Raw genomic sequence first — 14,986 nt, 5'->3', positions numbered from 1 at the left:
TATATTTAATAGCCTACATATCAAGTATTTAAAGACTTAATATAGAAGAATTTGTTTTTAAATGCATTTTTTACAAACACCCATGTGATATATCTCAAAGGGGTTGTGCTTGACTCAGCAAACAGCCTGGCATGAATGTCTCTGGTTTCAGTGTAACTACATCTCATTCATGTGGCAGAGCTATACATAAACAGAGTTAAATAGTCACAGGCTAACTTGAGTGTTATATTTCTGCATGGATATGGCTATAGGATAGGTTGTGCTAGGAATTCTAGTCCTCTTGGCTTAAGTTTATTGCAACACTCGGTATGTCTAATGTGCCAGCTGTTAAATTGACTCCATAGATAGATAGACAAATGTAAGCCAGTTATCTTCAAACTTTATTATCATTTAAAAACAATCTATTTCAAAAAGAATGCATTGAATAAGTTACTTGTTTCATCGTTTTCTTCTCGATTAAAGGTAAAATACAAAACATAGCAAGGTATAAAAAGAAAGAAGGAAAAAGGTTTATATTACAAAGTGTTAGAATCTCAATATTATATTTTTTACCTGACCAAATACCTTAAACATGAACAAATACAACATTAAAACAAGCTTCAATTCATTTTTTTATGTCCTACAGCACATGCCATTACGAATTTCCCAGTACAAAACAGTAATACTTTTAAAGTAATAAAATGATCATGTTCCTAATATCTGCTGTATTTTTTAACCAACAATTATCTAAAACATATTTGTCATTTGCGTCAGAAGTATAGGACAATGGAGAACATCTTAACGACACTGATGTGAGATTATCTACAGTAAAATAATAATAATAATAATAATAAAATAAATATGAATATAAATATGCATATTTCAGTCACTAAAGATCATCCTGTTGGTAATATTTCATAGTAATACAACACCATCTCTGCTGTGGGAATTATAGATAAGCGAAAGAAACATTAAAATGTGTTTTATCTGCGTAGATGTTTGCATTTGTTTGCAGTTACAATAACTACACATTTAAAGAAATCAGTCTATTGTTGACAGTCCACAATGGCACCCTGACATCTTCTGAAAGCTTTAATACAGAGAGAACTATTATAAAGTAATTGTATAATCACTGTTTCATAGAGTAAGATGATGTAGTCCAATATTCTAGTCGAGTGTTATTAAATTGCTTTAATTTTGAAGCCAACTACAATTTTTTTTTACAGGTCTATACATCTAAGGTTATATTAAAGAAGATTGCAACTGATTTGTAAACCGTGCACACTTTTAAAAAGTAAAATAAATCAGAAAAAAACCCAAATATATAATGACGTTTAACTTAGACACTTAAAGAGCAGTAAGCCGCATTTCAAAATAAAATCAAATAATAAAATAAATGATATTTCTAAAAATACAGCTGGAATAAAAAAAAAAAACTCTTAATAAAATAAACTACACATAAATAACATCCTGAACCCGCGATAATAAAAAGCATCTATTCTGCTTTCATTTTTTTTTTTATTTAGTGGCAAAGATTCGAAAATGCTCTTTATTGCTCCTGACAGAAAAAAGATTAAATGTTGAAAATCTGATGGCTTTACGCAGCTTTGCTTGCCTTATCCCAAACATATTGAAACCATTGATCAAAACACACATTAGAACTAGACTGCGGCGTTTCAAATGACAACAAGTACATGATAAGACAAGAGGCATTGCTTTTCTAGGTTTTCCAGGTTTTGACTTCGACGTACAGGCTGTTTAGCACCTACTTCATTTATGTACAGATGACGGACTACTTTTAAATTAAGACTTTTCAAAATTCAGCAATATAATCAAATGAAGCGATTATTCAAAAACAATCAATTATTACATAACTACAGTTGAAATTTCCAGTTATTTCAATGAATTTTCTTGTATATACAGTCGTTCTCCAAATTTCGGTATCTTAGTTTATACATCAAATGTTTCATGTTCCTTTAACTTAAAATATTATTGCAGCAGGACAAAAGTTCATCATATTACTGCAAAGTGCCTCGACAATAGCATTCTTATATTACAGAGCATTACTGCAACACAAAGATTCACACATTAAAAGTAAAACCCTGAAAGCTGTTAAAAGACAAACATCCCACCCTGAAGTTATACTGAGATTCCTGAATTGAACCACGCTGTCATATGAACCTGCGGTTAAAGACAAACATGAAATGTTAATTGGAAGAAAAAAAAAAAGTGTAACAGGAAACCTGTGAAGCTTTGAAAGCTCCAGAGTCATTTCTCCTCAATGTCCTATTAAAATTTGTACAAAAAAACAAAAGGACTTTAAATAATGTGAATGACTTCTGACGTTAAAGCTTTATGTGATATCAGTCCATCACATCTATTATTCAGTAATATCCAGGATGGTATTGTTGACTCCATGGCTTTTGATTCCAGAACTGATGAAGACAAAGAAAAAAAAGAATTAAAGAAGCTTGAATACATTTTTAGGACCTCTGATATTTTTTGCAAATTTTACATTACTTTCATGATATATTATTTATAATTATTTATTAATGTACATATACTACATACATACATAGCTTCTAATAGGGAGCTAATTAGAGTAACCATTGGAATTAAACAAAACGAAAACTAACAAAATGTTTTCAAGGGTTAGTTCACCCAAAAATGAAAATTCTGTCATTAATTACTCACCCTCATGTCGTTCCACACCTGTAAGACCTTCGTTCATCTTCAGAACACAAATTAAGATATTTTTTGATGAAATCGGCGAGGTATATGACTCGTCCATAGAGAGCAATTTAACCGACACTTTCCAGAAAAGTACTAAAGACATTATTAAAACAGTCGACGTGACTGCAGTGGTTCAACCTTAATTTGCTTTTAGGAATGCTTTTTGTGCACAAAAACAAAACAAAAAAATAACTTTATTCAACAATATCTTCTCTTCTGTGTCATTCTCATACGTTGTTTACGTCCAGCGCTTCCAGGTTTAAACGCCGACTCATTATTGGCCGGCTCCTGCATAAGCATCACACGTGCTGCTCACGTGATCAGCTTTGGCCAATACTGAGCCGGCATTCGGACGTAAACACGGAAGCCTTCGCTGTGCTTACTGCGGCACCTGCGTCTGGATGACAGTGAAGAGAAGATGTTGATGAATAAAGTTGTTATTTGTGTTTTGTTTTTGAGCACAAAAAGTATTCTCGTCGCTTCATAAAATTAAGGTTGAACCACTGCAGTCACGTCAACTGTTTTAACGATGTCTTTAGTACCTTTCTGGACCTTGAAAGTGTCTTAAATTTCTGTCTATGGACGAGTCATATACCTCTCAGATTTCATCAAAAATATCTTAATTTGTGTTCCAAAAATGAACGATGGTCTTATGGATGTGGAACGACATGAGGGTGAGTAATTAAAGGATTAGTTCACTTTCAAATAAAATTTTCCTGATAATTTACTCACCCCCATGTCATCCAAGATGTCCATGTCCTTCTTTCTTCAATCAAAATGAAATTAAGGTTTTTGATAAAAACATTCCAGGATTATTCTCCTTATAGTGGACTTCAATGGACACCAAACAGTTGAAGGTCAAAATTACAGTTTCAGTGCAGCTTCAAATGGCTTTAAACAATACCAGATGAGGAATAAGAGTCTTATCTAGTGAAACAAACATCATTTTCGAAAAGAAATGTAAATGTATATGCTTTATATAAACAAATGATCACCTTCCAAGTGGTTCCAAAACCACACTTTTGTATTCTACAAAAAGCTTACAGTAAATGTCCTACGCCTTCCCTATTCTACTTATGGAACGAACGCAGCGCCAGTTCCATTTTTTCCGTAAGTAGAATAGGGAAGGCGTAGGACATACAGCGTAAGCTTTTTGAAGAATAGGCTGAACCACTCATTTGTTTATATAAAGCATATACATTTAAATTTTTTTTAAGAAAATGGCCAATCATTTCACTAGATAAGACCCTTATTCCTCGCTGTTATCGTTTAAAGCCCTTTGAAGCTGCACTGAAACTAATTTTGACCTTTAACTGTTTGGTGCCCATTGAAGTCCACTATAAGGAGAAAAATCCTGGAATGTTTTCATCAAAAACCTTAATTTCATTTTGACTGAAGAAAGAAGGACATGGACATCTTGGATGATATGAGGGTGAGTAAATTATCAGGAAAATTTTATTTGAAAGTGAACTAATCCTTTAATGACAGAATTTTCATTTTTGGGTGAACTAACCCTAGAAAAAAAAATATCCTTGATAATAATGGTTGAAAAAATGCCTGATTTTCTTTATGCAAGATCTTGTTTGATATTTTTCGAGAGACTCACCCCTTGTTGCCAGCTCTGGTTGAAAGCTTGTGCTTTGTTCATGCTAAAGTTGCCATTTTTATAACCTCGATTATTTCCTCCTCGACCCCTGAACTTCTGTGGAAACAGCAGATTTATGATTCTTGGTTCACATGTGGGTCACATTTTAGTTTTAAACTGACCTACTTTTCATTCATTAGCTGCTTATCTTACAGGCATACAGATTCAAGTTGTTTAGGCTGCTACAACAACAACAACTAAATTTTAATTTATAACTAAAAATTATCTACATCAATGATTTCTCACCTGGTTGAAGTTTCCCCTGTTGGCCCCTCCCCCTCGCCCCATGTTCCCCCTGTGCATGGCTCCGCCCCTGTTACCCATGTTAATCATATTGCCACGCCCAGGTCCTGGCCTGGGGGCGCCGCCCCTGCTAGGCATCCCACCACCACCACGGTTAAAACTGCCCCTGTTGAAGCCTCCTCTGAAGGCAGGGGGAGGAAGGAAGCCTCTCGGTGGTCTGCTGAACCCCCCACGTGGTCCAGGCACTGTCAAACAATCAGAAAAGCTTTTCAGTTCCTTTATACATTATTAAATATGCCACATAATGGAAGTGCAGCTTAATGGTGTCTTTAAATTTCCTCTATACAAATAAGCTTATATAAAGAATAAAAACAAACATTTAGCATAGCTGAAATGGCGTACCACCCCTGAAGTTGCCTCGGTTTTGAAAGCCCCCTCGTCCTCCCCTCTGACCCTGTCCTCCTCCTCGGTTGAACAGATTTTTGCCTCCTCGTCCCCGGGTTCCTCCTCTCTTAAGGTGTACACCTCCCTGATTGGGTTTCTTCTCAGGAGGAAGGGAATTTTTGCTCTCCTCCTTGTACTGTTCAAGAAGTTTGGATGCTTCTTCCTTCTGCAGCTCGACATAAACCACTTCAGTGAAGCAATCACCTTCCACAGGCAGTGTGTATATTCCTGGAAAAAGATTAGTGTTATGGTGTGTAATTTTGGGAGTTTTGTGAATTGCACAACAGTGTTGTTACTGTTAACCCCTTAGCATTCCTAAGGTCTTTAAGGTCTTAAGTGAACATAAGTTGGGAAAGAAAACGTATGTGTATCAGTATATTGGATCAGTGCATTAGGCCTTAAAGTGACAGCAGCCTAATATTCCTGCTGCCGTCTGTGTTTTTAATGTTAATTAAACAACAAAAGATAAAGAAAAATCATTTATTGCTCTTGACTGAATAACTTTTGTAACTTTAATGCGGATTAATCTTTTTTTCAAGGCTGGAAAAATATTTATGGCCAGTAAATCACTGGCCATTGGCAGAAAATATGAAAATAAAAGCTAATACAAAATATGAATAAATACCATAATAATATATAAATGACAAAACACAGTTGCACACATCTTAGATCAAGTATGGCTTTAGAAAAGGATATTACCCTTCATTTTTAGCACTGCGTGTTCAGGTACATCTTTGCCATCTGTTTCTGCCTTTTTCTGAGTCCTCTGTATATATTCCTCATCTGTTGGACAGACTACTACAGCTTTACGCTGGAACCCGGCAAACAGGCACATTTTCCTTCTTTGGGCTGGTGCTGATACGTTAGTCTAAATGGAGACATTTAGGATTTTGTATTTTCAGCAGTTGATATAGAAATCATGCACTGAATATGTACCATAAAAAATAAATATATTGAGAGCAAAACTCAAAGAGAGATTTTTGAATGCTTTGATTTTGATTATTTGTGATGTTTTTGTAAACTCCAAGTCACCTGATCAAGAATGTAGTTGCGTTTTTTACGTGCGGCGATCTCGATGAATTTTCCGAGGAAGAGAGGAGCACGCTGAGATATTGCTGAGAGCTTCGTTACATCTTTCAACTGTCGTTTCAAACTGGAAATCTGAATTTAAACATCAAAATAACGTAAATTATGAAGTTAATAATGTCTAAAAAAAAATGTTGATAACACTTTACAATAAGGTCCCATTCATTAACATTAGTTAAAGGGATAGTTCACCCAAAAATGAAAATTTGATGTTTATCTGCTTACCCCCAGGGCATCCAAGATTTAGGTGACTTTGTTTCTTCGGTAGAACACAAATGATGATTTTTAACTCCAACCGTTGCGGTCTGTCAGTCGTATAATGCATGTCAATGGGAACTTCGTCTATAAGAGTAAAAAAACATGCACAGACAAATCCTAATTAAACCCTGCGGCTCGTGGCGACACATTGATGTCCTAAGACACGAAACGATCGGTTTGTGCGAGAAACCGAACAGTATTTATATCATTTTTTACCTCTAAAACACAACTATGTCCAACTGCTCTCCACATCTGGTTAGTGAGGTCAGAAAACACGTTATGATGATGGAAGTGATCTCTTGCGCTTTGCTTCGATGAGTGCTAGAATGCTGAATGCTGAATGCAGTTGGACATAGTTGTGTTTTAGAGGTTAAAAATGATATAAATACTGCTCGGTTTCTGGCACAAACCGATCGTTTCGTGTCTTAGGACATCAATGTGTCGTCATGAGCCACAGGGTTTAATTTGGATTTGTCTGTGCATGTTTTTTCACTCTTATAGATGAAGTTCCCATTGACATGCATTATTTGACTGACAGACGGCAACGGATGGAGTTAAAAATCATCATTTGTGTTCTACTGAAGAAACAAAGTCACCTACATCTTGGATGCCCTGGAGGTACAACATCAAATTTTCATTTTTGGGTAAACTATCCCTTTAATGCATTAGTTAACATGAACTAACGATGAGCAATATAATTTTACTGCATTTATTAATCTTTGTTAATGTCAATTAATGAACAACATGAGTAATAATTCTTCACAGTAGACATATTTATTTGTTCATGTTAGTTCACAGTGCATTAACTAATGTTAACAAATACAACATTTGATTTTAAAATGTATCAGTGAATGTTGAAATGCTGTAGAAGTATTGTTCATTGTTCGTTCTTGTTCATTGTTCGTTCTTGTTTCAGATCTTGTTCAAATCTCTCATGTCAACACTCACCATCATCTTCTCTATGATGGTGTTTGTCCCAAGAATGTTGTATTTTCCAGGGTTGGCTTCTGTGTGCTTTGTAACCCATTCAGTTTTTCCAGATCCAGGCAGTCCGACCATGACGATGACCTGTGAAGATTTACAGCAGATTTCAGTGATGACTTTTAATGATTACATAGCAGAAAAACGTAACGAATGGCCAAGAAACCAACCTCGCAGTCTTCTTTGGTCTCGGGCCCCTTTGGTCCTCTGATGCGATCGCAAACCGGGATCTGCTGCAGGAGCGTAAAGCCGTCAGGTTGGGGGAAGTATGGTGTTTCACACTGGCCGAAGTTGAACTCAACCGCACAGTTGTGGCAGAGGACGTGAGGGAAGAGCGGCTTCCCCTCAAACTCATCCTTGCTGACTTTGAAAGCTGTTCCCAGATCCTGTCCATTTTTGGAGAAGGAAATTTCCATTTCTGCCCCATCAAAATTCTGCCAAATAAACACAGAAATCATTATGGCCAGACACAACACACCCACACTTGTTGAACATTTCATTTCAAAATCTTGAGAACTAAACATGTTTTAAATTGGATAAAAAAATTTTTTTTTAAAAATTAAAATATTAAAAACTTTTCTTTGATTAAAAGAAAGTTCAAAAGAACTGCATTTATTTGAAATAAAAATATTTTTTAAAATTATAAATGTATTTACAGTCACTTCTGATTAATTGAATGCATCCTTACTGAAAAAAAGTATTAAATTCTTTCAAAAAAAAAATCGAACTGATCCAAAACTTTTTAACGGTAGTGTATGTACGTACATACTTGCCACCTCTTAGTGTTCAAAAGTAGTAACTGCACAGTGGTTAAACATTCATTCTTGATAAGAAAGCACATGGATACTTACGATAAAGCATCCGACAACATCGTTCTCATCAAATGCTTCCCCAAAGTCCTCTGTCACACCGTTGCTGGTTTTCTTGGCCTTTGTTGAAAAGGCATATGAGTGTGCTTCCTCCCCTGTGAATGTGTAAGTCAAAGGGATACTCAAATTCCGTTACTAATTTAATAGTTCAACTATAATATACTCCTAATAAGTCAACACAAAGACCCTCACCTAGCAGAAGAGAGCTATTTGCCGTTGACCAACCCACCAGGACATCATGAATCTCAATTCCTTTACTAGAAATGTGTTTTACAGGTATCTTCTCGATAATCTGGTGCAAAGACATGCAAGAATAAGTCTAAGGGCATGACAGGACAACTATAAATAGTAAAGATGAGGTTAAAACAGTGTTCTCACCTTCATTTCAAAGCAAGCCTTGCCCTGTGCCACACCATAAGATGCTCGTCCCCCTGCCCAAAGGTAAGCAAAGCTCTCCATGGTGAGAGAAGAGGCGCTATACCGATCCCGAGATACCTTGAAGTGCAGGTCACAGTTGTCTGAGGAGAATAAGAGATGGACAAATGACTTGAGCTTTTAGCATATCACCCTTACTAAACATTTGACACTTTACAGACATATATAATGCATGTTGCCGAATGAAATATTCAGTGTTTATTAATTAGTATATATTTGAGCGGTCATTTGTGAGATCTGTATACTTACAGGTGTCCAAACATACAGTTGTGTCATCAAACTCTTCATCCTCTTCCTCCAGAGGGGGCTGGGGAGACTTCGCCCTGAGGGAAATTCAATAAAATTCAGAGCCATTATAAGTTCCCATTGAACTTCCTTTGGATTTTATGGGTTCATTATTTTTTAACCTTATTTTTTTCAGAGAATACATACACAATTAAATCAAATAAACAATTCCATCAAACATTAGTAGGTTTTTTTTAATAAAATGGGATCAGATGGTGGATTTGCACAAAAAAAAAAAAACAATTGCTCAGATCATATTTTACAGGTAAAACACTTTTTTAACTTACTATTTCAAAATATTTTGAAAATAAAATGTTTTTAAAATGTATTTTTATGTGTTTAATGTCTTTGTGTATATAGATAGATAGATAGATAGATAGATAGATAGATAGATAGATAGATAGATAGATAGATAGATAGATAGATAGATAGATAGATAGATAGATAGATAGATAGATAGATAGATAGATAGATAGATAGATAGATAGATAGATAGATAGATAGATAGATAGATAATATACAGTAGTTGCATACAGTTCCTGGGAAAAGACAATACCATCACATCGTATAAATTCAATTAAACGTCATACACAGGAAAACATAAAACAATATAAATAAGATAAGGAAGAATGCACAAAATGCATCCACAATGCACCTTAGTGATATTTTTTTAGTGATAACATTTAATACGGAATAAAAAAAAAAAGATAAGACATAAATAAATAGTTTCTTTTCTGGAAATGAATCAATACCCCATTGAATATTTTCATATAAACACATTTCATCTTTTAACAGCCCAAGCTCAGACCTACGCAAAAACATAATTTCTAAGGGGGAAAAAATACCATTTGAGGTGACAGAAATGCCCTTATTATAGACCCAAAATAATTTCAAAATGGTCAGTAAAAATGTGTGTTTCTTTGCACTGATGAGGAACAGCATGTCAGATTTGGCTCTTTACTGCCAAAACTGCTCATAAATCTTTAAGGTGCAGCGGTACCTCAGGAGTACCAGAGGCCGACTGCACATTTCTTACCGGCTGTATTTGCTTTCTTCAATAAATTCAAAGTAGCCCCTTCCATGTTCATCTCGGCGTCTCTTTACACCCTTCTTATTCTTCTGTTCATCATTCTTGTCTTTGTCCGCATCCCCTTTGGAAATAAAACAATAAAACGTAAGGAGGCGTACCTCCCTGCTGGACCCATCATGATGTAACATGATGGTCCAAATAATTACTGAAGGATTTCTAGTTACTTCGGTTATGCATGAATTGCAATGACCAGTATTTTAAAAGAAAGGTGTATTTAATTATAAGTTCACATGTTTAAAATCAAGGAGCGATGTCATACAGTACGGTTAGTACACCGCAGCACTTATTTGGGTAAAGACCAAAACAACTGCAATCTGTGCAATTTTGAGCTAAGTAACACACATTTTCAGATTCACATTGCATGCATCTTGAAGAAAAGTGTGTGCAAATATTCAAGGCATATTTGGTGATACTGATGGGCAAAATTCACAAGCACCTCTTTCCCTATGTGTGCAACCTGTACTTGACAAAACAAAAATGAAATAGAAAATGAAAAAATAGGAATATGGGATAATCCTATCCATAACCCTACTCATAAGTTATCCCTAAATTAGAGAGAAATGATATGGCAAATAACACTGGTATAGAAGCACCTAACCCTGGTTTTAAGCCTTAACTTGTTGTAAACTGTAAAGTTGTTCCTCAAATCTGATTGGTTGATTGTAACCTTATTCCATATTTTGATCCAAGAACATGTTGTAGTTCATTACGTTCACCGTCCTGGAGTACACCCAACTCATTATTTAAACTCACCTGATTCAACTCATGTTAGTAGAGAATTCAAGACCTGAAATGTGTACTGTTGGGGTAGGGGTGGGCGATCTTCCCAAAATTTCATATCACAATCTTATAAAAAACAATCACGATCCACAGTCCGAATCGTAATCTTTACAATTTTGAGGAATACGCCTATGGACTTGCAAAAGCATATTGTATATGACAATTTAGTTCAAACTTTGACCTGTGAGCAGTAATACACTTAGCAGTGTCTACACTGCCAGAATTCTAATAGAGAAGAAGAGAGCTAGTTCAAGACAAGAGTCTATGGTTAGAACATAAATTATTTTTAATTTTTTTTAAGAAAATGACCAATCGTTTCACTAGATAAGACCCTTATTCCTCGTCTGGTATCGTTTAAAGCTCTTTGAAGCTGCACTGAAACTGTAATTTTGACCTTCAACCGTTTGGAGGCCACTGAAGTCCACTATAAGGAGAATAATCCTGGAATGTTTTCATCAAAAACCTTCATTTCTTTTTGACTGAAGAAAGAAGGACATGGACATCTTAAATGACATGGGGGTGAGTAAATTATCAGGAAATTTTATTTGAAAGTGAACTAATCCTTTAAAGCATAACTTTTTTTTACCTTCATAAATAGTTTTCCAAGTCCTTACGATGGTTAATTGACTTGTAGTGGTGTGTTTGAGGTGTGCACTAATGGTGCGTTCAAGTCATGTCGGAAAGATCGTATTTACGAGCAGAACTGACATGAATGCCACCACAATGTCGTAAATACCAGTGGGAAGCTCGTAATTTTCTTTAAGCTCCGATCTGTACGAGTTGGGGGCGTGTCAGTCAGAAACATGGCGAAATACCACAATATTACAGGTATTTAGCAGTGAATTGTCAGGCTTTTCTATTTACAACAAAGTAAGCTGATTCCCAACAAAAAATACAATAGCATCACAGTATAAAAATGTAATATGCAACAATAAAGTTTACAACAGCTTCATAAATTAATAAAAAAACATAAAAAAGCAACATACAACTAATGTACATTATTTGCTCTACATTTTCTAGAAGCAGAAGTGTTGTAATTTTGTGTAATTAATTTAGAGAAGGCACACCGCCATCATACTCCGACGAAAGTGACTTGAACGCACCTACCGTCGTACACACGATTTCCCACCTCGTAAATACGAACTTCCCAGGAAGACTTGAACGCACCATAACCCCCTCGGGCACGTCTACGCCAAAAAACAGCACTTGCAAGTTGAGCTGCGCCGACCCGACACAATCTCGCCTCGTGTTCACGTTCACGCGAGAGTGACAAAATGCTTCGCGGTAATTCAAAAACAATGCATATATTATGACTTTATAAGACAATTTTGAAAATTATCCACCTCCATCGAGATTTCTTGTACTGTATTTGCAAAACTACTGCACTGGTGAGCGTTGTAGTCGTTGTAGTCCATTTTTACGACATTTACGACAGTGTAAATCACTGAAGGAACCTGTAGGGGGAGCTTCGCAAATCTTACTGAGTTTCGCTTTAAAGGTGCAATGTGTAAATTTTAGTGACATCTAGCGGTGAGGTTGCGAACTGCAACCAATAGCACTCACCCCTCCCTTTTGGAGAAGCTACAGTGGCCATCTGGCTGACACAAGACAAAGATGTCGTCGTCTGAGACAGTTAGAGTGTAGCCAATGAAGCAATGAGGTTTCTTCTTACTTCTAACAAAGAACGGTCTCTGCTTCTAATAAACCAGACAACTACTACTAATTTATGCATATTCAATGTAGTGATGATGCAAGCTGCCTCTAAAAACACGAAAGATTTAGAAGAACAACATAGTGATGAAACGTGGTCTGTAGAGCAGTTTGTCCATTTAGGGCTACTGTAGAAACATGCCGGCACATAATGGCGACTTAACATGTAACATGTATATGTTCATTAAAGACCTTACATAATGAACGTTATAAAAATATAACATCATTATGTAAAGTCTTTATACACCACTGAAAACATAGTTATGTATATTATATTGAATTTCTGTCAATAGATCCTCCTAAATGTTACACATTCCACCTTTAAGACCGGATCTAATATAATGACACACATCCGATTTCTTTCCCAACTGTTTATTCACTCAAGACATAACCTACTGTCTTTATGTAAATACTCACCAAGATTGACATTTTGACATATTTTTGTGTATATTTGACCGTTTTGATGTGGCACCTTAAACCCCAAGCATACTTTGCTCATCCGTGTTCGCAGAACGCACACAGAAAGCGTGTGGGGATCAGTCTCTTTCGCAGTTTAATGCACTTTTAATAACTCTTTTTTTATTATAAAGCATGTTTCGCAGTAGAATGCATTTCACGACAGTCACGTTTCATGATTTGACTAATTTGGATGTTAAGATTAGGCTTTTAATGAAGGCCGAAAGCACACCGCTTTAAAGGAAAGGAATTTCAACTTGATTATCATGTTTTCATAATCGTTAGAAGCCAAACTAATGGAAACTAATGTATTTTAACATTATTATGAGGACATAAAAGATTTCTCTACGATTCACGTGATCAAGGTATAAAATCGTCAGATCGCCCACCCCTATGTTGGGGGTACTCCAGTCCAGCATCAGGGTTGGGATTGGGAAGCACTGTGTAAAATGAAGACAAAGAATAACAGTGTCCTCCTCACTACTCCAGGGCAGGCAGAGTAAAACAAATGAACTGAGATCATTATGCACAGACTCCATCTGGAGCTTTTGTCCTTCATATCTCCACTTCAGCCTCACTGATCCCGAGAGCCTACTGCTCAACCAATAAAAACCAACATATTAAAGGTCATTCTCAGGAAACGCTCCTATTTGTACCTAAACATTTCATTTGATTTGAATCAGTTACTGCTGAATTGGAAAAGAAAAAAATTGTGCAAACCATGACAAAACAGAACTATCTTCTGAATCAGCAGATTCTCTTGTTTAGTTTGATATGTAACTTCTACAGAAGCTTTTCATATATATTATTAAAAACTAGAAATATTATAGCTGACCATAAATGTATGCTTAGTAGATTTATTATAAAAATGAATAAAAATATTATTGCATACATTGCTTAGTGATACATAAAAAAATACATTAATAAATATTAAATAACTTTTTTTTTTTTTTAATTATTGAGTTTTTTTTGTTTTTTCTTTGTCTTATGCATTACATGCTAAACTGGGTTAAATCTATTAGTATTCTGTATCAGTAGTAAGTCAAAGGGACACAAATGGGACAGCAGTGGCAGCATCTCATAAAATCCTGTACGCACTCTGCTGTCAGAATGAATTATTCTTTCATCAAAACCCAGATATGCATTTAAAAAATATGTATTGCACAAGCTTCATCATGTAATCTCACCCTCGCCAGGGCCCATGTCTAGAGCCACATCATCCTCATCAAATTTCTCCATCTCTTCATCATCTTCTTTGAGCAGGACATCTTCATCTTCATCTGATTTATCCATCTCTACCCCGGCATCCTCCTCCATGTCCTCAGCCTCCGCGTTCTCTCCATCCTCCTCCTCCTCCTCCTCCTCCTCTTCCTCATCAGCCTCCATGCTCTCTCCAACCAGATCTTCCTCAAGGTCTTCATCGCCCATGTAGCTGAGGCCGCCTCCATCCTCGTACTGTCCTTCAGAGCCGTTGGTGTCGGTGGACAGCGCCTCCTGATCCAGAGCGGCCTGTAGCCGGGCCATCAGATCAGCCTTCAGCCCTTTATCAGACAGACTCCTTTTCTTCAGCTCGTCCTTCAGCTCATTCACTTTCAGCTTCTTCACATTCATTGCGCTCATTTTTGTCGGTTTGATCCTTTATTCTTTAGACGTTACACCCCAAATTTGTGAAATATGAGCGGAAAGAGCAGGTTATGTGCGGACTGTCCAGAGACGCTTGATGCGGTCACTGATGGGCAGCAGTCGGAGCAGAACGGGGCCAGCTTACCCTTATATAATCTACCGTACTGCACATAGTAGAAGAGCAAATACCGTAAATATCACTATATAGCTATTGTAAAACAATAAAATGTAAATCATGAGAGAATTGCTGGAACTAAAAGTAGTAATTTAATATCAGTAGTCAGTTAATTGCAGTCACTTTTCATATGTACAGAAAATAAATAAAAATAAATAAATCTCAATATAATACTGATAAGGCTAATAATAAAA

General features: G+C 36.1%; 1 protein-coding gene across 1 annotated transcript; it reads right to left on the bottom strand.

Annotated features, from left to right (window-relative positions):
* Positions 1–368: 368 nt before the first annotated feature.
* hnrnpua (heterogeneous nuclear ribonucleoprotein Ua) lies at positions 369–14,721 on the bottom strand. Its single transcript, XM_067367306.1, has 14 exons — positions 14,182–14,721; positions 9,995–10,109; positions 8,923–8,996; positions 8,617–8,756; positions 8,431–8,530; positions 8,221–8,333; positions 7,540–7,803; positions 7,337–7,456; positions 6,077–6,205; positions 5,744–5,912; positions 5,003–5,272; positions 4,604–4,845; positions 4,319–4,414; positions 369–2,414 (listed from the first exon to the last, which is right to left on the bottom strand). The coding sequence occupies exons 1-14, from the start codon at positions 14,612–14,614 to the stop codon at positions 2,364–2,366; spliced, it is 2,316 nt and encodes a 771-aa protein (XP_067223407.1). The 5' UTR covers positions 14,615–14,721; the 3' UTR covers positions 369–2,363.
* Between the last annotated feature and the right edge of the window lie 265 nt (positions 14,722–14,986).

This window comes from Chanodichthys erythropterus, chromosome 18, assembly GCF_024489055.1.
Source record: "Chanodichthys erythropterus isolate Z2021 chromosome 18, ASM2448905v1, whole genome shotgun sequence".
NCBI classification, from domain to species: domain Eukaryota; kingdom Metazoa; phylum Chordata; class Actinopteri; order Cypriniformes; family Xenocyprididae; genus Chanodichthys; species Chanodichthys erythropterus.
The sequence above is the reverse complement of the archived record's forward strand: the minus strand, read 5'-3'. Positions and strand labels throughout refer to the sequence as shown.